The sequence below is a fragment of the Sardina pilchardus genome, chromosome 22 (assembly GCF_963854185.1).
Source record: "Sardina pilchardus chromosome 22, fSarPil1.1, whole genome shotgun sequence".
Taxonomy (NCBI): Eukaryota; Metazoa; Chordata; class Actinopteri; order Clupeiformes; family Clupeidae; genus Sardina; species Sardina pilchardus.
This window is the reverse complement of record NC_085015.1, coordinates 8217054-8238851: the sequence shown is the minus strand read 5'-3', so window position 1 is coordinate 8238851 and position 21798 is coordinate 8217054. Positions and strand designations below refer to the sequence as shown.

The window sequence follows — 21798 nt, the reverse complement described above, 5'->3', positions numbered from 1 at the left end:
CTATGCATTACAATACAATGCAAATACTATAGAGAGATTCATTGTCAAATGTTAGAAGGTGGAAGAAGGTGAGACTTGTCTCAGAACATATTAAATCCTATCTACAGGGTGTAAGATCCTAGAAAATATATAGGTTAGGCTCAGCCTAGGCTGTTTCTTACTGTATTTACCCATAAGGTACAGGCCAAACTTTTGATAATTAGGCTGCATACATTTAAGAATATGATGCCTCATTTACATATTTGTACATGATATTTAAAAAAAACTTGCAATACAAAAAAGTATTGCCTTAATGTAAATAATCATCTGAGGAATTTTTGTGAGGATATCTATTTGTTAAATTTTTTACCCTATTCACCCCATAATATATTTGTCCATAGACTTATAATGGGGCATAAAAAGGGCGATAACACACAAACAGCAGCTTATTGACCGGGTTGGCCACCCAAGTTGTGATCCTGGGACATCCTAGATTTTATTTTAGCATGACAACCTTTTACAGCAGCCCATGTCTGTAAAACCCCCTTTGCCTCCTGGGTAAATGCTAAGACAACGCACCAACAACATTAATTACATAAATATTCCCCTGATGAGCTGAAAACCTTTCGGTGAATTGCTTCTGGTTGCATAAGGGGCTCCTGTGATCTCTGTGAAGACGTCAGCAGTGCGTCCGATGATAGCGTTGCCCTCCACTTGCACTTGTTCATTACTCTGGGCTCAGTCGGATTACAGTATGATCACGGCGAAGATGATGATGGCACATTTATGCAGGGCAACAACAATATTAATGTGATGCCAAAAGTGTCTCCTCATTGTGCCATCTCACTGTGCCAGTTGTGTCAATATGTTTGTTTGTGTGTGTGTGTGTGTGTGTGTGTGTTGACTGGGGCCTGCTGTGTGTATGTGTGTATGTGTATTTGTGTGTGTGTGCTGACTGGGGCCTGGTGTGTGTGTGTGTGTGTGTGTGTGTGTGTTGACTGGGACTGCTCTGTGTGTGTGTGTTCACGTGGGCCTGCTGTGTGTGTGTGTGTGTTAACTGGGGCTGCTCTGTGTGTGTGTGTGTGCGCTCCAGGCGGAGTGATTTCGGGGTGGGCGTGGAGCTGAACGAGGAGGGCCAGCGGCTGATGCAGGTGCACCAGGAGCGTCTGGGCCGGAGCCTGCAGCGCCTCTCCACCGAGCTCTACAGCAAAGACACACACTTCGTCCTGGAGCTCATTCAGGTCGGCCACACGTCCACATATTACTTTGTGGGGTAGTTTGGAATGTTGGACATCATTTCCAGGGTAGCCGGTGTGATATTTCTCAGTGGAGACCGTTTCCAACACATTACTTCCAGTCCTTCTAGTTGCAGAGTTCGCTGGTGCTAGGCTAGCGCAAGTCAGCAGTATGTGCTAGCCTGCCGCTAAAAACAGTCTTACCCACTCCACAGTGCACCCGAGGCAAATAAATTATAGCGTCAGATTATCGTCAGTAGCTCTATGTTGATGGAATAATGTTAGAAATAAAACTTGCCTGAAATGTGCTGGAAATGGTCTCCACTGATAAAGATCACTGGCTATCCCTGAAATGAGGCTCTACATCCAAAATTCCAAAGCACCCGTTTAACGTCCACTGCTTTTATTTCATGTGAAGTGTTTGTCCTGCATGGCTCATTTATGGAATTAGGCTACGGAGTCCTGCATTGAATAATAACCAACGTCACTTACCGAGAAAAGATGATTAGAGTTCTGCACTTGTTTTGGTTGCGTTGTGTGCTTTGCTCTAGAAGCATTTCACAATGATGGTTTGAACCCTTTTCAATGTGCAGACTTTAGCTTCTGGGTGTAATTGATGTTCTGCCTTGATAAAGTCACCTCTTTAAAATATTAATATTTCTGCATCATCTTACCCACTTTGCATCACTTTTATTAAATTAATGTTCTGTATTATTTTCAGAATTGTTGGTATTCCATGCCACTTTGTTGCATAACATCTTTCCCCCATTTATTTATGTGCATATCATTATTTCCAGACATTAGAGAGATTGAACATTTCCTTCCCTGTGTGTCCAGAATGCCGATGACAACAGCTACCCCTCAGCCCAAGATGCCCAGCCGTCGCTGGCGTTCGTCCTGGACAAGGACTGCATCACCATCCTGAACAACGAGTGCGGCTTCCAGGAGAAGAACGTGCGGGCCATCTGCGACGTGGGCCAAAGCACCAAGGGCAAACACACCTACGGATACATAGGTAAAGCACCAAGGGCAAGCACACCTACGGATACATAGGTAAAGCACCAAGGGCAAACACACCTACGGATACATAGGTAAAGCACCAAGGGCAAGCACACCTACGGATACATAGGTAAAGCACCAAGGGCAAGCACACCTACGGATACATAGGTAAAGCACCAAGGGCAAACACACCTACGGATACATAGGTAAAGCACCAAGGGCAAGCACACCTACGATTACATAGGTACCAAAGATCGTATAGTAACTAAGATGAATCATAAAGGGGTTTTTCAATGGAATGAAATGGCACCACTTCCGCCTCCTAAAGCGGCGTGATCAGTGACGAGATAATCGGTTTAGAACGGTGTAGAATCAGTAGAAGCAGGTGCCGTTGATAACAGGTTTATTTCCACCATAGAAATGCTCCCGTTTGCCTCCTAAATGGGAGTGGCAGTTGCGTCACAATGAAACCAGAATTTACCCTCATATGAATCGTCTCGCCTTATAAACCGTCTCTGTAGGTACTCGTCGCATGCAAACGAATCTCATAGCATTGTTTCCTGGACTAAGTATATCAGTAAAAGGATGTTGTGATGTTGCATCGCCCATAAGCCAATCCTCCACATGAGGAGAAATTAAGTATTTTTGGTTGATAAAGCACTACAGAACTTGCACTGTTGTATGTTCTATGCCCTGATGAAGGCCAATATGGCCGCAACGCGTAGGCCCATGTGCTTTTAAACTACTTGCCATGAACCATTAAAGGCTTTTTATATTTAAAAAAATCTCGGAGTGCCTCTGCTAACCTTTTTTTGCTTTTGGATTCTCACCTCACCCGTAGCAGAAGAGCACCTTAGTACTAATTTATAGATTCCTGAGTGCCCTAACATACTGTTGTATGTTCCAATAAGTTTTCTGGTAAAGGGAGACTTGGCAAGTGTTAACAGTCTTCTGTAATAAACTCTGGGTTCACTATGTACGTTGTTGGTGCTTCATTCTATATGTAGAGACCCAGAGCAAGCCAGTGACGAGGTTTGGTGTTGTTTTGAACAATATTACGGATTAGAAAATGCTATTTGCTAATTCACTGCAAGCTCTGTAGTGCTTTATCAACGAAAAATACTGTCTCTCCACGGCTTATTTGACGCGTTTTCATGCGGAAAAAAGAGCCCGAGTCACACTTAGTTTAACTTTCTTTAGGGGAGTTAATGGGAACACATACAGCATTTTGGACCACCAGCATAGCCCAGGTGTTCTGTAGTCACCAGCTTCAGCCTCTCCCTGGTACACTCCTGTGTGTGGAGATTCGTCAGTGTTGCTGTTTGTGTGAATTGGTGTCGCTGGTTGTGTGAATTGAGATGTGAGGGGGTTTATTTACAGAAAGCTTTTTCACTGAAAGAAGGCCCGGAGACAATCGTAATGCTGACATCATGGAATCAGGCTTATTTTAAGCCCTCGGCTGATGCGTGGAGATCTCTCTGTCCTGGGTTTTTATGTGAAACTTTGCCATTATACCTAAATGGACTGTGTAACGACCCCCCCTCCTCTCCCCACTCTCTCGCTCTTTCTTTACCTCTCCCTCTCTCTCCCTCTCTCTTTCTCTCTGCTGTTGTCTGGCCGTCTCATGCGGTCTGGGAGAAGCATCTCTGAAACTGAGCAGATGTCCTTGTGAAGTGCCTGGTGTGCTTGTCAGTGTGTGCAGCCCATTCACAGACTCCCTCGCCTACTGTGCGAGTGTGTGTGTGTGCCTGTGCCTGTGCCTGTGTGTGTGTGTGTGTGTGTGTGTGTGAGTGTGAGTGTGTGTGTGTGTGTGTGTGAGAGTGTGAGTGTGAGTGTGAGCGCGTGTGTGTGTGTGTCAGTGCCGCGTCGGCGGCTCTGCCAGTACACCACAGGCCCCGCTGCGAGGACCGCTTTATTAGATAACCTTCAGACTAATTATTCAGCACAGGACATGCAGGCGGTCTGGGATTGATGGCTGAACAACACAGACTTAATTTGCAAGACTATGGCTCATGGAGGCCCTGTGTGTGTGTGTGTGTGTGTATGTGTGTTTGGGCTTGTGGGGGCAGATTGTGCGTGTGTGAGTGTGTGTGTATGTGTGTGTTTGGGCTGGGGGGGATTGCGTGTGTGTGTGTGTGTGTCTGTGTTTTGAAAGACAAATGTGTGAACTATTTGTTTCATTCCTGAGATGGGCTCATATGAGAATGCAATCTGTCAGTTTAGTGTCCCAAAGCAAAAGTGCACTCCGTCTGCGTGTGGCTGAAGGCAGTGGAGATGGAGTTGGACAGATGGGTGACCGAGAGAAACTCAGGCCTGTGAGCTAGAGTGTTACAAGCAGCCCCTCAAAAAGATACGTGTTCTATTGAGCAGGATTGCATAACCACATTAGGACACTGCAATTGGTCTGTTTTTTTATATTTATCAATCCTGAGGGGCTCTCCCATTGTGGTTTGGCATAAACATTATCTAAGTGTAATTAAAAGTGTCATCTACTTTAAGAGCCATTTATCAAGATAGTGTTTGTTTGTTTGTGTGTTTGTTTTTGTTTTGAGGTGAGTTTGTTTTCACATGCGCACGCTGTGGTGTTTAGACGGAAGTGTTGCTGACTGATGTTGTGACTTGTGCGACCTGCAGGGCAGAAGGGGATCGGGTTCAAGTCGGTGTTCAAAGTGACGGACTGCCCCGAGATCCACTCCAACGACTTCCACGTCCGCTTCGACAAGAACAGCGGCCCCATGGGATACATCCTGCCACACTGGGTGGACGAGGAGCGCCCGGTGACGGCGAACGCCCCCGAGATCTGTCACAAGAGGTGAGATCACTGGAGCCTCACACGCTGCACCGCTCAATACTAGTGTGTGTTCACTTCCCACCGTGCAATACTAGAGGGAGCCTTTCCCAGTTGAATTGCCTTGCCAGTTTGGTCCAGTGACTTTCTGGATCCTCCGGTCAAGACAATAGCCAGTTGTGCATGCGGAACAATGTATTTTTGCCAAGTAAATTGTTGAAGCGGTCAGTTTTCCCAAAACAGCCAAATTCACTCTATTCACAAGTAAATCCAATAGTAAAAACCCAGTAATCTTGTATTGTGGGGCCCCAGCCGTGGCGCGACTGGCTGGGGCACCTGCACCGCACGCCGGCGACCCGGGTTCGATTCCCGCCCCGTGGTCCTTTCCGGATCCCACCCCTACTCTCTCTCCCACTCATTTCCTGTCATCTCTACTGTCCTGTCCAATTAAAGGCATAAAAAGCCCAAAAAATAATCTTTAAAAAAAAATCTTGTATTGTGGGACATTCCAGTTACAATGGGTAGTGTTTGTATGGTGTAGAAATGGCCCGTCACAGCTGTGTGGCGCTCGCTGTAATGTGTTCTAGCTGGACCACCAAGATCCTGCTCCCTCTGCGCTCCGAGAGCCTCCAGACCAGGAACCTGTTCCGTGACGTGCACCCCTCTCTCCTGCTCTTCCTCCATCGCCTGCGCTCCATCACCATCTTCAACCAGGTGACCCACGGCTCTTCGAGCTTCACAGATGCACCATCACAAAATTATTTTGCTTGTGTATCTCCTAAGCAAAAAGGTAAAAAATCACCGCTCATCCGTGTGAGGTGCAGGATTAAGAGTGACTGGATATTTAAGAGAAGAATCCGCACACTACAAGTCTTTGTGAAAAATAGCTTTACTGATAGCAAGCTTTCGGTCGTTAGACCTTCTTCAGGCAGAGTCTGTGTATCTCCTACAATACACTGACTTGGTTTCCCCACTCTGCTTAGTGTTAAATGTTAATACTGTTGTCTATTTTGCTAACAGGCAGTCATGCTAATGTATTGTATACTCACAGTACAATTTAGATATAACAGAAGCAACATTAACAGTATAGTGTGTATACTGTTTGGATTTTGCATTGTTCTGCATTTATTTTTCAAAAATATTTTTGGATTTAGTGAAAAAGCATCTTGCTTTAGTCCTTGTGAGTTGCTGTTTGCGGAGCTGATGCATGTGGTGTGAACTGTAAATGACCCGTTTCACTGACCACGTGACCTTTCTGCTGACCTCCAGACGGACGGGCGTCTGGTGACGATGAGTCGGCAGGACCTGAGTCACAACATCCTGGAGGTGCGGCACACGGGCGGCCTGGAGCGCTGGCTCGTCGTCAAGAGCATGCTCCACCCCAAGAAGGCAAGATGCAACTCAAACACACACACACACACACACACACACACGCACGCACACAAACAAATGCCCACAGGGGGTGGTGTTTACCAGTACAAGGGGTGGTGTTAAGAGGTCCCCAAAGAGCCCAATAATGAAAAGTAGGACGTAATGGAACAGAACAGTACACCTGAAAACCATGAAACGTGGTCTGAGGGTGCAGCTACTGTAACACTTGGACCATGATGGAGAAAAATAAGGTATGAAAAGCGGTTTACAAATTCTGTCCTTTCTATGTATTTTAATATATTTAATGGTATCTGTGTTACTATTAGTGTTGGTATCATCGAGTATACAAACGACAGAAAGCAAGACGGAGAATTAGAATCGGGGTGCAACTGTGACATAGTAATTAAGAAGTAATATTTAAAACACAGGAGACCACCCACCCTCTGTCTCCCCTACACACACACACTGCTGTACTAAGCCCCCCTTATCCTTCTGTCTAATAACTAAGTGGAGAATAAAGCCTGTCTTTAGGATTTGCTCCTCCCCTCTCAACCTGTTCAGGGCTGCGCCGCTCTTCTTCCCTTTATCCCTTTTCCGTCTTTTTTCCCTCCTGTCTCGCTCCATCTTGCTGCTTCACGTCAGGAATGTTCTCGCCTTTTCATGTCCGCGTCTGCTGGGGCTCCACCGGTATTATGTAAGCCCTCCGCCGCAGCATACGCCGCCACAGCGTCTCGCTCTCCTCTCTCTCTCTCTCTCTCTCTCTCTCTCTCTCCTCCCTCCTCCCTCTCTTTCTCATTTCCCCCCCCTCTCTCTGTCTGTCTGTCTGTCTCTCTCTTCCTCTCTATTTCTCTCTTTTTCTTCCTTTCTGTCTTTCTCTCTCTCTCTCCCTATCTCTGTATCGCTCTCTCCCTCTCTCCTCTGCTTTTTCTTTCTTCCTTCCTTTCTTCCTTTCTTTCTTTCCCTCTCTGTCTCTCTCTCTCTCTTTCTGTCTCTGTCTCTGTCTCTGTCTCTGTCTCTCTCTCTCTCTCTCTCTCTCTCTCTCTCTCTCTCTCTCTCTCTCTCTCTCTCTCTCTGATCTTCTCCAGACATTTCTAGCGCCTGGAGGGTTTGGGGACTGTCTCCCCAACCCATCACCAAAAGCATCCAATTCGGGTCACAGGGTTTGCAGAAAGAGGGGAAGGCAAAAGAAGCGCTCAAATGTGCTATGACAGCCAGCATCACCCCTCCACCCCCCTCTCTTTCCCCCTCTCTTTTTGCACTCCTCTTTCCACTCTCTGCCATGAGTTTGGTATTCTGTCGCTCCTCATGTTTTTTTTTTTTCTCCTTCCACCTCTACATTTAGTTCCCCCACCTCAGGTGTTGAGGGATGCTATCAAATTAGCGGCGGTTTAATTAAGTCACATTTGCAGTGGGAGTCACGCAGGAGAGAGGCTTTCCCTGTGCAGTCACCCAGCACGTGATTGACAACCCCACACACACACACACTCACGCTTACACGTGCTATATCAGGAGCTGAGTCCTGGATAGATCTCCCAAGGCTTTTTTTGGTTCCATATATACCCCCCCCCCCCCCCCCCCCCCACCATCCCCATCACAGTCTCAGTAGCTAGCTCTAGCATCTTCAGACCATCTGTCATGTCTTTTAGGTACATTCTTCTGTCAGTCCCATTGTTAGACTGCAGCATTCTTTTGGGGTTTAATAGCTGGGTTCTCCTTTGTCACCTCCCCAAAAATGAGAGCGCTACATAAAATAGTTTTTCTACATACAGTATATATATGATTTTTTCCCCTAGTTGAGCTATGCCAGATACCTTGATAGCTCTCTTGAGAAAGCTTCAGAATGTTGCTTTTTTGTTTCCCTCAAGTTGGTCTTTGACAGATGCTATAGGTATGACAGCTAGTCACATTTCTCTGCCAAAAGAATATCTGCCAATATGCACGACCACAAACTTGACTGACTGAGTGAATCCAACTGGAAGGAGGGTGGGCGTAGAACACTGCACTGCTATGAAAAATCATCTCCATCAGGCTTGGCGTACAGCTCCTCAGAGGGAACAGAAATATCTATATTGCTATACCAATGCTCCACCGTGTGTGTGTGTGTGTGTGTGTGTGTGTGTGTGCACGTGTGCACGTGCACTACAGTAATCTCCTGTGTATGAGCCACATTGTGTATAAGCCGCAGGACAATGTTTTATGCAAGTTGAAAGAAACAAAACCATAGTAACTGCCCCCATGTATTAACCTCATAGCTGAAGGAATTTTTGCAAAATGAATGTACAGTATAAAACGCAGCGAATAGTTGGGAAATTACGCTAATCTGTCTCGTGTGTCCCTCAGATTAAGGAGGAGGTGGAGTCCACGGAGCTGGCCATGGCCTTCTGCCTGAGTGACGGCCCGTCCTCTTCCTCCTCGTCCTCCTCGACCGACGCCCCCCTGCAGCCGCGCCAGCAGAACGTCTTCGCCTTCCTGCCGCTGCGCAGCTTCGGCTTCCGCTTCATCATCCAAGGTCAGGGGTCACGGGAGGAGGTCAAAGGTCGCAGATGTTGTTTAGTCTCTGTGCAGGCATGCAGTGCTGCACAGCTGTGTGCGCGTTTGAACAGGAAGTGCAGTCAGTGCCATTTCCTTCGGGGTCACTTGCACCATAAATCTGTCCTTTCCAAGACACCTCTCTGGTTGTGACTGCAGATGCTATATGAGCTAGACGATGAGAACAGCTCAGTTATTAGATTCATTTTAACCGTCTGAGTGACGGTTTGAGGCCTCTATATATTTGCGTAATTTTGTCATTAAAACCCTTTTCTGTAATGTCCTCCGCAGGGGACTTTGACATCCCGTCGTCTCGGGAGGACGTGGACCGTGACAGCTCCTGGAACCAGTGGCTGCGCTCCAACCTGCCACAGCTCTTCATGGAGGCCATGGACGTCTTCAGCGTAAGAACCCCGGTTCTCCCCCCCCACACACACACACACACACCCTCCCCATGGACGTCTTCAGCGTAAGAACCCCGGTTCTCCCCCCCCCCCCCCCACACACACACACCCACACCCTCCCCAACAGTAGCTTGGTGTTCAGCCTTATACGACCTCCTATGGCCCCCTATGACTTCACCACTTAATATCTACACAGAGCTAAACAAAATCCAACTGCCGTTCTTAATAGCCCTTCGTTGTTGAATCGGAGTTGAATTGAAGCCGGAGTGAGATGCATTAAATAATGAATGGCTGTAATTACGGTGTGGAGGCTGTATGGTTTGGGGGAAATCACTAGACACCTCCTGTACCCTGCGTTAAGAGCGTGTTAGTGTTCCAGTGTTGCCTTTGTGGAGCACACATGTATATTTGATGGACCATTTAAGGAGATAGTTTCTTGCAGTGTTATATCACAAATAGGCAGCCTCAGACTCAGAATTGCGGTTTAAGACTCAAGTGATTACATTTTTTAGTAATTTTATGGTACTAAAAAATTAGCAGTGTCTAACCGTGTGATGCAAGTAATACTCATTTTTGAATACGTGATTTAGCTGGCTTGATATTGTGATGGCTATCATGAAATTGAATGCTTAATGCTGAAATTGAAGCAAGTCCCTCGCTCATTTCTGGGCTCTGTTAATTGTAATGATCTCTAGCTGGAAATGTTCATTATTGCCTTCCACATCTTTTATATTTTCACACGACAATCACAAAAGGCACAGCTCTACAATGGCCGATAACTGTGGAGAAAGTTTGCCACCACTCGCAGCAATTTAGCAACTTCTCCAAGTGAAGTTGGACTAGACGCATGCTGTGCTACTGGACTGTGCTACTTTTTTTTTTTAATCCTCTCTGTTTTGGTTTTCACAGAAACACCCAGAATTCACCGGGCTGAAAGGACTCTGCTACTTCCTGCAGTTCGTTCCACTTCCTGACGAGATCCAAGACTTCTTTAAACCGGTGGCCAATCAGATTCTCCAGCTCCTCAAAGGCCGAGCGTGCCTTCCTGCCAAAGAGGACCGAGGTGCGGTCGGTTAGCGCTCTCCGCGCCACACTCTATGGGGATGAAGCTATTTTCAAAACGCAATTGCACAGCGCAGTGCCTGCCTGCCATGCTGTGACATTTATTGTGAATTATACATAGTCAGAATAGGAGATGTGCTTGCTTTGAGCTCCTGAAGCTCATCCGCTAGGACAGGAGGCAGTATGCCAGCTCTCCGACAGGTTACAAGATGGAGGAGATTTTGTCTGGAGCTGTAAGGTGGATAATTTTTTTTGTGTGATACCACACCGAAGTACACCCCAGCACGTCAGTCTGGATTCGACCAATCATTGAAATGACTCTCTCTGACTGTACCTGAACTTCCAAGTATTTTAACTTGTATTTATCTCAAGTTCAGCTTTATAAGTACCTCTGTCATGTTTCCTATGCTCTTGTTAGGGTTAACGAGACACTATTAATATTTCACCTAAACAACAACTGTTGTTGTTTACAACTGTTGTTGTCATGACGTCACCAGTAGCCCCCCATTGTTCACCATAGTCATTCCTCAAAACACTGCAGTTCAACGGACCCGTCTTTAACACTTCTCTGGTTTTGCCCCCCCCCCCCCCCCCCCCTCTAGATGGCACGGTGGCGTTGAAGCAGCCGTCGGAGCTGGCCGTGTGCCCGGACCCCGTGGTCCAGGAGGTGGTGGGCGCGGCGGAGCTGGAGAGGCACCTGCGCCTGGCCTACCTGCACCCGCTGCTGCAGGCGCAGCTGCCCGCCGCCCTGCTGGCCACGCTGGGCGTGCGCCGCCTCCGGGGCGCCGACGTGGCCGCCGTCACCTGCGCCATGGCCCGCGAGCTCGTCCACAACGCCGCGCCTCTCTCAGGTACGGTCATTTCCCGCATGTAAGCCACATGGTATATAAGTCCGCAGGACAGTGTTTTATGCCAGTTAAAAGAAACAAAACCATATTAAGATCATATTAACTGCCCCCCTGTATTAACCTCATAGTTGGAGAAATTTTGCAAAATCAATGTATAAGCCGTGGCTAATAGTCGGGAAATTACGGTTCATGATGATAATAATAATAATAATACATTTTATTTAAAGCGCCTTTCATGACACCCAAGGTCAGTTTACAAGGTTGTAAAATCATCACTTTAAAAGAAAAAGAAAAGAAAAAATGAAAGTCAGTCAGTCAGTCCATAAGCTTTCTTGAAGAAATACGTTTTCAGTCTACTTTTAAAGTCAGTAATTGAGTCAGAGGGCCAGATGTACTAACGTTTTGCGCACATTTTAGGCGTAACGTGCACGTAATAGCATGGCGATGGTATGTACAAATCGGCCGCAATGAGGGAAACGCGCAGACTGCCTGCCGTGGGAGCTGAGAATGGCTATTTGCGCTTTTCCGTGTCATGCATATTAATTCCTGGGCGGATCAGCTGAAAATGGGTGTAACGCGCAAGTACAGGGGAGGAGAGGTGCTAATAGCGATTGATTAAGTATTCCGCCATATGTATGAAAACAGCGCACGTCTATTTTGCGTTGAAAAACTTCCGCCTTCTGAAAGCAGGTGTAATCCAAATTGCGGTTATATGCATCTATTAGAAAAAGGTTTGGAGACAGCTGAATCAATATTCAGAGCATCAGTTTTCTTCATTGTACTATGTCAAAAGCAACCTTAACTTTTGTTTGCCTCTCTAAAATCGTGTTTTCTCTTTCACGACATAGCCTACACTTCCCAATCTGTTAGACAAGCATTAAGTCATATCCTTAGTCTACGTGCAGTAAATAGTTCACAAGTAGACTATTTTTTTAAGTGGATTATTAGAACTACTAGGCCTACTCTGTTTGCCGCAGCTCGTTGACATCTCTTTGTATCATGTATGATCGCTAAACTTTTCTTTTTAATGTTGCAATATTCAACTGCGCTTGTAGTTCGAGCTCTACACACGCAGTTAGCGTTGTAGAGGGGGCGGGAACGGGCGGAGATGACCGCTGTTAACGTAATGAAGTGACAGCTTAGTAAATTCTGCGCAATATAGCAAAGCACAGCGTTCGCAGTCTGCGTATACAAAAACTCGCTGTTAGCGCTGTGTTAGTACATCTGGCCCAGAGTGTCTGATGTAGTCTGGCAGTGAAGAAGTACAGACTGATAGGGGAAGGTGCCTCCCTGGTGGGTGAGCTTCCTGGTGGTTCAGTCAGGTTTTGGGATGTTAAAATCATATCCCGTTAAATTCAAGGTCCACATAACAAGATTTATTAACAGTGATAATGACCTCAACAGATACTCTGTCCTCTTATCTATGGCATGTGTGCGTTACTGATGGCAATGAATAACTCTGCTCCCAATTACTTATCTACCTTGTTGGACCAGCAGCCAGCCGCTACGTTTTCCTCTGTTCTAGACTCTGAGACCTAGCCCATACAGAGAGCATGTTCCCAGATCAGTCATTGCTCCCTCTAGGCATACAGACTAGACACTTGGCATACAGCCTAGAAGCTACATGCTACTGTATGTCCACCATGCTGCCAATGAGGTGAATTGGACACAGTGATCAGAGCGGCCATGTTTGTTTCGCCCAGACGCCCACATGAAGACTCTGGCCCGGCTGCTGCAGTGTAACTTCCGTGCCCAGGAGCAGGAGTACGGGGAGGCCCACGCCTCGCTGCAGGGGCTCAAGGACCTTCCCATGATCCCGCTGGCCGACGGGCGGCTGGTGACCCTGAGCGCTGGAGGCGTCTTCTTCCCCATCAACGAGGCGGGGGAAACCCAGAAAGGTAAGGTCGTCCGTCATCTTGGAAACGACACACATGTATGCTGCATACTGTTCACTCACAAATGCAGAAAACAGACAAACAAGCAAACAAACACCCACAAACAAAGTCAGATATCCACAAACACGGTTACATAATGACAGTCATGGACCAATGCACCGGTCTGCAAGCTTGCGCACACATACACACACTCTGACACACACACACATACACCCAAGCATAAAGAAACCCCGCTGTAGCAGCAAGTCCAAATTTAGACAAATGGGAGTTTGATATGCAGGACACCGCACCGGGAGGTGTGGGTGTGTGTGTGTGTGTGTGTGTGTTGCGCGCCTTTCTCTTTTCACCGCCCTTGTACTCAGACAGGGGGAAACATTTGTCTCTCGGGCCCCCACTTCCACACAGTCTCCTCTAACATAAGCCTGAGTGAGTCACGCACTCTCTCCCTCTCTTTCTCTTTCTCTCCCTCGCTCTCACTCCCCCTCTCGCTCTCGCACACACACACACGCAGAGAGGGGTCACCTGCGTCATCACCCTCCCACCTCATAGAGAGATGGCAAAAAAAGAAAGGGGGAATAATAATAAAAACTCCCTATAGAGAACCGGAACGAAAGATAGATAGATAGAGACAGGGAGTGTGTGAGAGAGAGAGAGAGAGAGAGAGAGAGAGAGAGAGAGAGAGAGAGAGAGGGAGAAAGAGAGTTTATGAATGGAAAGGCAGGTTATGAATAAGTAAGGGCTCGGCGGCAGCGTCATGCATCTTTGATGCGGCCGGAGTGTTTCCTGTTTGCCGGGCGCGGTAGTGTGAAGTGCACGGCGCACTCGTGAATCTGTGTTTCGCCGCTTTTAGAACCAGGTCGCCGCGTACGTCCAACGAGGCCGGTTATATCGGGTCAGTGTGCCTGCACATATGTGTGTGTGTGTGTGTGAAGCTTGGTACATTGGTAGGTTTTTGTGTGAGAGACAGGCCCAATACGTTGTAAGAGTCTCTTTCTCTTTCTCTCTTTCTCTCTCTCTCTCTCTCTCTCTCTCTCTCTCTCTCTCTCTCTCTCTCTCTCTGTCCTCTCTGTGTGCGTGTGAGAGCAAGGCCTGGTACATCTGGTGTTATCAGGCTCAAGCAGTTGTTGGGTGCATGAGCAGCAGCAGGGCAGATGCAGATGCAGGGCTAGAGGTAGAGGTGGAGGTTGTGCTGTTGATGCTGATGCTGATGCTGATGGTGGTGGTGGGCTGCCTGGCTCACTGTCAGGTGAACTCACTGGCTGCCAGCGGGGGGAAGTAGGTCAGAACTCATCATCTGCATAGAACACACAGAACACACACACACACAGAACGCACACAGGGGAGCTGTCGTAAGCCTTTTTGTTTGGTCTTGCACTGGGTGCCGTGCTCCTCTTCTCTGTCTCTGGTGCCTTCCCTCTCCTCCTCCCACCCTCTCTCTCTCTCTCTCTCTCTCCCTCCCTCACTCTCTCTCTCTCTCTCTGGGTTTTCTCTGCCTCTACTTTCTTCAGTGTCTTCTGCGGTGTCCTATTGATCCCACCTGTCTCTCTCCCTGTCCTCCGTCCCCTCATCATTCTGTGGGACCGCTATCTTCTCCTCCCCTCTCCTCTCGCCTCTCCTTATCCCTTCTTCCTCTGTCTATCTTCCACTAATGTCTCCTTTCCTCCACTCTACACTTCTCTTCCCTACTTCTCTCTTTCTCTCTCTGTTCTCTAACCTCCCAACTTTTCCTCCATATCACTCTCTTCATCTCTTTTATCTATTCCTACTTCACCCACTCTTTCTCCCCCTCCCTCTCTCTACCTCTGTCTTTCTCTCTGTCTTTTCTTCACTCTCCATCTCTCACTTCTCCCAACCCACCCTCTCTCTCTCGCTCTCTCTCTCCCCCTCCTCTGGAACATTCCCCCTATTCTCTTTTACTCTACATTTCCCACTCTCTGTTCTCTCTCTTTCTTGTCAGTGACTCCTCTCTCTCTTTCTTTCTTTTTCTTTCTTTCTTAACTTTGACTTGTCTCTCTCTTTCTTTCTTGTCATTAACTCTCTCTCTTTCTTTCATGTCATTGATTCTGTCTCTCTCTCTCTTTCTTGTCATTGACTCTGTCTCCCCCCCTCTCGCTCTCTCTCTCTCTCTTTCTTCCACGTCATTGACTCTGCCCCCCCCTCTCTCTCTCTCTCTCTCTCTCTTTCTTCCTCGTCATTGACTCTCTCTCTCTCTCCCCCTCGTCATTGACTCTCTCTCCCTCCCTCTCTCCCCCCCCCCCCCCCCCCCCCTCTCTCTCTCAGGTGGTCTGGAGGCTCTGTACCGTGACCTGTGTACGGTGGCTCCCGCTCTGCTGAGCAGTCTGGACGCGCTGGGGAACTCTCAGGTGCGCGAGCTGCTCCAGCGCCTCGGCGTCCACGAGCTGGAGCCCCAGCAGGTGCTCCGCCAGCACATCTACCCCGCGCTCAGCTCCCACACCTGGAAGGTACAGTACCGTACAGTACACACATACACACTCACACACACGAGTGCGCACACATATGCACCAGGGATGGAAATTAGCACCAGCCACCAGCCAAATTCTGGTAAAATGTGAGAGTGGCTGGTAGATTTCAGACACAAAGTCATATTTTAACATTGAGTGGCTGGTTAATTTGACCAGAAATCTGCTATTGGCTGATAGATCGTCACATTTTCACATTTTAATTTCCACCCCTGATATGCACACACACACACACACACACACACACCTACTTTCTCTCACACACACATACACGCATACTCTCTCACACACACACACACACACACACACACACACACACACACATGCTATTTCTCTCTCACACACACATACACACCCCTTCAGAATGAGTGCATAATATATTATAAATATAAATGCTGTGGTATGCAGCACTGGCATAAAGCAGATAAGAAATTATGCACCTTTTTTTTTGCATATATGTCGTATTCCGCGTACAACTCCAGAAGGGACAGAAAGTGAAGAAAACCCCACACACAGACACAGACACAGACACAGACACAGACACAGACACAGACACAGACACAGACACAGACACAGACACAGACACAGACACAGACACAGACACAGACACAGACACAGACACAGACACAGACACAGACACAGACACAGACACACACTGTGCCCCATGCTGAGAAGCTATGTTTGTTAGATGAAGTTCCACACCCACAAGCGTCCCTAAAACAACCCCAACTCACGTGCCCATACTGCGCTGACACACTGGACACATACATCCATCGGGATGTGCAGATGTCCACACAGCATGGCCACACAGCATGGCGTCCCCATAGGACCCAGAGTGACCACGTGTGTGGACAGGCATGTGGACGCGTAGCATGTTTGCGTGGTTCTCTGGAGCTCTCAAGGACACACACACACACACACACACACACACACACACTCACACAGTCGCGTCAGTCCCAAATGATGCACATGCTCAGACTTGTGCTTTATGCACAACTCTCGACGCATTACACTTTGATGCCAAAGCGTCCTCTCTCCCTCCCTCTCTCCCTCCCCCTATTCCTCCCTCTCTCCCTCTCTCTCTCCATCCCTCCCTCCCACGCGTCTCAACCCAATTCGGGTCATGTGATCGGAGAGACACGCGCTGGGATGTGCGGGGCGATAAGCAGCGGTGGGAGTGTGTGTGTGTGTGTGTGTGGGCCTGAAGGAAGTGCGCCAGGGATGGGGGCATTCTCACCTTGATGCACACCATCGAACCAGGCCTCCACAGATAGCCTGCATCTTTTCCTCTCTTCCTCTCCCTCTCTGTATCCCTCCATCCCTCTCTCCCCTTGGCCCCCACTCTCTCCCCCTCTATCCTTCCATCCCTCTCTCTCTCTCTCTTTCTTTCTTTCTTTCTTTCTTTCTTTCTTTCTTTCTTTCTCTCTTTCTCTATCTATCGTTCTCTCTCTGCCCCTCCGCCCCAGCACTTCACCTCATCTTAAGATGGCCCTGTCTATGTAAATGTATTCACAATCACAAGCTTAGTCTGTGGCAGGGGAGGACGTCTGCACACGTCCCCGGGACACTGACACACACACACACACACACACACACACACATACATAAACTCACACACACCAGGGCGCTCTCACACACACACACACACCAGACACACTCACACACTCACTTGTCATCTGTGTCTCTGTCCTCAACCCCTCCAGTCGAAGCCTCAGGACGTGCTGGTCAGCTACCTGCTGTTCATCAAGCAGCACGTGCGCGAGCAGGACTACGGCAGCTTGAACGTGGCCGTCCCCGTGCTCACCAACCGGGGCCTGCTGTGCCCGGCCGTCAGCAGAGTGCACTTCTCCAAAGACTACAGCAACATCGACCTGCCCACCAAACTGCCCGGTAAAGAGAGGCGCCCGCCACAGGGCACGGCACTGCACCTGACAACGGCACATTTTAGCAGTGATGCAACCTGTGCTCTATATGTCTTTTCCATATTTATTTGTCACATCTTTTGCGTGTGTGTGTGTGTATGTGTTTGTGAGTATGTCTGTGTTAGAGGTTAGATTCTCTGCCTGAGCCAGAGTCCGGCCCTCACCCGGGCCGGGCCAATATTTCTCGCCACTATCCTCGGGCCGGGCCGGGCATTTGTGTGTTTTTTTTTTTTATAAACGTTACTTTATTACCCCAAAAAACACACCCATTCTTCTCTGTTATATTGCACTGCAATTATTTGTTGCAACGAGATGAGACCTTTAACGCACGAAAGAGCAGAAGTGGGGCTTCCCAACGAGACTAGGCACTTGTCTGTACAAAGTATGAAAATTTTTATCATATTTACAGTCACCCGCGCACCCATTGCTCTAAATTAGTCGCGAACCGTGATCGCACAGATATGGCACGCATATCAGATGAAAGAGGAGACACAGAGCTATCCATCGATACCAAATACATCCTTCTAGGTTATACAACAGAGGAAGTGACAGCAAAATAATAACTTCATTTGCCTTGACTTACCACGTTTTGTTTTCATAATCCGGTTTTGAGATTTGAGAGCAAATTTCTGCATGGTATCCAATTCAAGACTCATATTGCATACTCATATCGCATCCGTAACAAGATACATCCGTAACAAGATACTAAGTTGCACAAGTTGCAAAATGCAACACGTGTCATGCGCAGCGTCTCCTCCACTCGCACGGCACGCATCACACTGCTCTGCTGTATACAGTACATTGTGTAGCCTAGAATAAACAAACAACGCCGTTTACATGCTTGCTCCTTGTTGCATTATTCATTAAGATCATTAAGATACAGATTTCTGTAGTTCAAACAACTCAGAATTGTAGTTAGAACGTCAATTATAGGGGCTCAAGTATTCTAAAAATAGTCGGGTTTAAATCGGGCTCGGGCTCGTTACAGTTACTGTGTCGGGCTGGGCCGGGTTCGACACAAAGTGCACAGGCTCAGGTAGGGTCGGGCTTGATTTTTTGGGGCCGATCTAAACTCTAGTCTGTGTGTCTTTGAGAGAGGCAGATGGACTGTTTTTGCAAATGATACATTTATGTGTATGTATACATGTATGAGGGGAATGTGTTGCACCGGTTTGGTACACCTTAAGACTCTAGGGGCAGCCGTGGTGTACTGGTTAGCGCATCGGGCTTGTAACCAGAGGGTTGCCGGTTCGATCCCCGACCAGTCCACCACGGCTGAAGTGCCCTTGAGCAAGGCACCTAACCCCTCACTGCTCCCCGAGCGCCGCTGGTTGGGCAGGCAGCTCACTGCTCTGGGTTGTGTAATTCACCTCACTGTGTGTTCACTGTGTGCTGTGTGTTCACTAATTCGGTTAAATTGGGTTAAATGCAGAGAACTGAATTTCCCTCACGGGATCAAAAAAGTATATATTCTATTCTATTCTATTCTAGAACCTTGAATAACCTTGAATGACCTTGAACAGAGCAACCAAACCTTGTTGAACACCCTCCTGTTGCCAGGGAGGTCTGTGTAGCAGCTGCTGTGGTTGGCCAGCACCATAAGTACTGCTGGAAGTCCTTATATGAGCTCTATTCTATAGCCCAGAGTTCTGAGTTCCTTTGATCTATAGGCGCGGGCTCACTTATACAGACAGAACTGCACTCTGGGGGGGGGGGGGGGGGGGGGGTACTCATGTAAGATGGCTGTGGAGTCTCAAACCCAGTGCACCGACCACCACATTCTTGTGGAACACAATGCGTCGGTCAGAAACGACACCATTGTTCGGGAGCCTCTGGGGCCCGGCCCGCAGAAACCCAGTCAGCAGTTGCGCGTCGTGTCCCGGGCCTTTTGTCGTGGCCCAAGGAGGCATGAACAGCGAGGTGGACAATGCTGACCGTTATGTAAGCAGCGAAGGACTGGGCCCACAGCGCGGAGGATAGCGGCACGCTCGACCGACTCCTCGGGCGGAGACAGCAGAGAGGGAGCTCTCAAATTGGGCAGATTTTGTGTGTGTGTGTGTGTGTGTGCATTGTTTCGACTCTCTTTCTCACTCTCAGTTACACCTGATTCTCTCCATCTTGTTATCTCTCTTACTCCTACTCATACGCTCTGTTTGTCTTTGTTTTTCTCACTCTCCCATCTGGCTCCCTCTCTCCATGTATCTCTCACACATGCTTTCTCTCTCTCTTTCTCTATCACTCTCTCATTTCAATCCCTGTGCTTGTCTTTATATGTCTCTCTTTCTCCCTCCCAACCACTGTTGTTAATTCCCTCTCTGTCACTCTCTCTCTTTCTTTCTCTCTCTTTATCTACTGTATCTATCTATCTCTCTCTCTCTCCCTCTCTCTCCCTCCCTCTCTCAGGTGTGGACTGGGTGATGGTGGACCCCTGCTACCTGCGGGCGGACCGTGACGTGGTGGGCTGGCGCGAGCTCTTCGTGGCCCTGGGCGTGCGCGACCTGCTCATCTTCAGGAAGGAGCGCCGCACCCTCAGCGCCCAACAGCTGGTGAGTCCTGCCGTGTGTGTGTGTGTGTGTGTGTACGCGCCCCTGTCCCCTGCTCGGCGATTACTGCCCAGCATCCTGTGCCCCGTGCAGTGGCATGGAGACCAGATTCCAGCAGCTTGCTGTGTCAAGAGGAGAGTAGGGAGAAGTCAGAGGGATAGCCTTCTAGAATGCCAAGCCTTTCATCTCCTGCATGTGAGTGTAGGAGAGAGAGGGTGGGAGAGAGAGAGACAGAGTAAGGGAGAGAGAGAGAGAGAGATAGAGGAAGGGAGAGAGAGACAGACAGAGAGAAAGAAAGGGAGGATGAAAGCGAACGAGACAAAGGAATAACCGAGAGAAACGAGGATGCGCTGCTAGATTATTGTCAGGCTGAATAGACAGTGACAGAGGGCTTTGGAAACAGAGGGACTCTCTCTCTCACACACACACACACGCACACACACCAGCGTGCCTACTTGGGGCCCGTCCAGACAGCTTGTCAGGTGGCCAGCCAAGGACCGTTAGCCGCTTGCTAATCATTCACACGCAGTGACCGAAACCCCGATTCATTCCTCTCTCCCTCTCCCTCTCCCTCTCCCTCTCTCTCTCTCTCTCCCTCCCCCTCTCTCTCCCTCTCTCTCCCTCCCTCCCTCCCCCCTCTCTCCCTCTCTCTGAAGAGCCACAGCCACTGTAAGGGATCTAATTTATTAGCCATTACATAATGTTAAGTGTTCGGCTGGAGACGGAGTGCGGGCCTTTGCCAGGGCATTCCCAGAAACAAAAACAAAAGAGGGCATTAACCGCGCCTCACAATGGGCCCTGCCCTCGTCTTGTAATCCATCCCGGATGGCAAACGTGACCCGGCGCAATCCTATAATCTGGGGGGGGGTGGGGGGGTGTGGTACGCCTCAGAAGGGGAATGTGTGTCATGTGACATGCCAAACGGGTTACCCAAACCACCCACTTATCCAGCCCCCCCACACATGGCAGTGGTTCTCATGCCCACCGTAGGATGAGACATGGGAAACTGTTGGTCATCGATTCAGTGGAAATCTACTGCTGGAGATGCTTTGCGCGTCTCTCCGATGGGACTGGACGCCTTTTTGAAGCGAGACTCAGAAGCTGGACGCTTCACTGGGTCGCTGGAAACTCCACCGGACCAGCTGAAGTTATTTATTTATGCGGGTCGGTCCTTTTGAAGCCAGAGCGTGGTGATATTTTGTTCTCTTGTGGTGATGACTGATTGGAGATTACCTTTTTTTGTTGTTTGCTGAAGCCCAAATGAGATGGTGACAACCCCCCCCCCACCCCCCCCCCCCCACACACACACACACACACACACACACATACACACTCAGACACACACACACTCACACACCTGTTGCTTGTTTACCTCTCCCTGTCGTCGTTGTTTGTTTGTTGGTGTTGGTGTTGTGTTGTTGGGGAGCAAGCGGATTCCCTAGAGAGGCTGTCAGACGTGACTCACCCTGTCCCTCAGCAAGACACTTAATAATCTGAGTCAACACAGCTGGCTTGAAACTTAGGAAGGTGGGGGGAGAACAGGGAGTGAAAGCTGTGACGCATCTAGGTGAAAAATAGCCCCACTTCAATAGGTTTTATTTCCTCGCCTCATGCTTGAGATGTGCTACATGAATGTTTTTTTTTATTTTGTCTTTCACAGTTTATGTTCTCATCTGGAGAAAAAAAACACGAGACCTCTCCAGAGTGTTTTTACACAGCTGTGGGCTGGAGATGACACACCAT

At 48.5% G+C, this 21798-nt stretch overlaps 1 protein-coding gene across 4 annotated transcripts in view; it reads left to right on the top strand.

The window, feature by feature from the left end:
• The window catches only part of wu:fj29h11 (uncharacterized), a 52151-nt gene that overhangs the window by 17931 nt on the left and 12422 nt on the right, over positions 1–21798 (top strand). For all 4 annotated transcript variants that reach the window (XM_062525783.1, XM_062525782.1, XM_062525781.1 and 1 more), the window contains 13 exons: positions 1073–1220; positions 2052–2229; positions 4848–5025; positions 5589–5715; positions 6271–6390; positions 8713–8881; positions 9193–9305; positions 10215–10368; positions 10970–11218; positions 12919–13113; positions 15391–15572; positions 17294–17480; positions 19916–20058. In XM_062525783.1, coding sequence (XP_062381767.1) covers positions 1073–1220; positions 2052–2229; positions 4848–5025; positions 5589–5715; positions 6271–6390; positions 8713–8881; positions 9193–9305; positions 10215–10368; positions 10970–11218; positions 12919–13113; positions 15391–15572; positions 17294–17480; positions 19916–20058 — 2143 coding nt within the window. The remainder of the gene's footprint in view (positions 1–1072; positions 1221–2051; positions 2230–4847; positions 5026–5588; positions 5716–6270; positions 6391–8712; positions 8882–9192; positions 9306–10214; positions 10369–10969; positions 11219–12918; positions 13114–15390; positions 15573–17293; positions 17481–19915; positions 20059–21798) is intronic.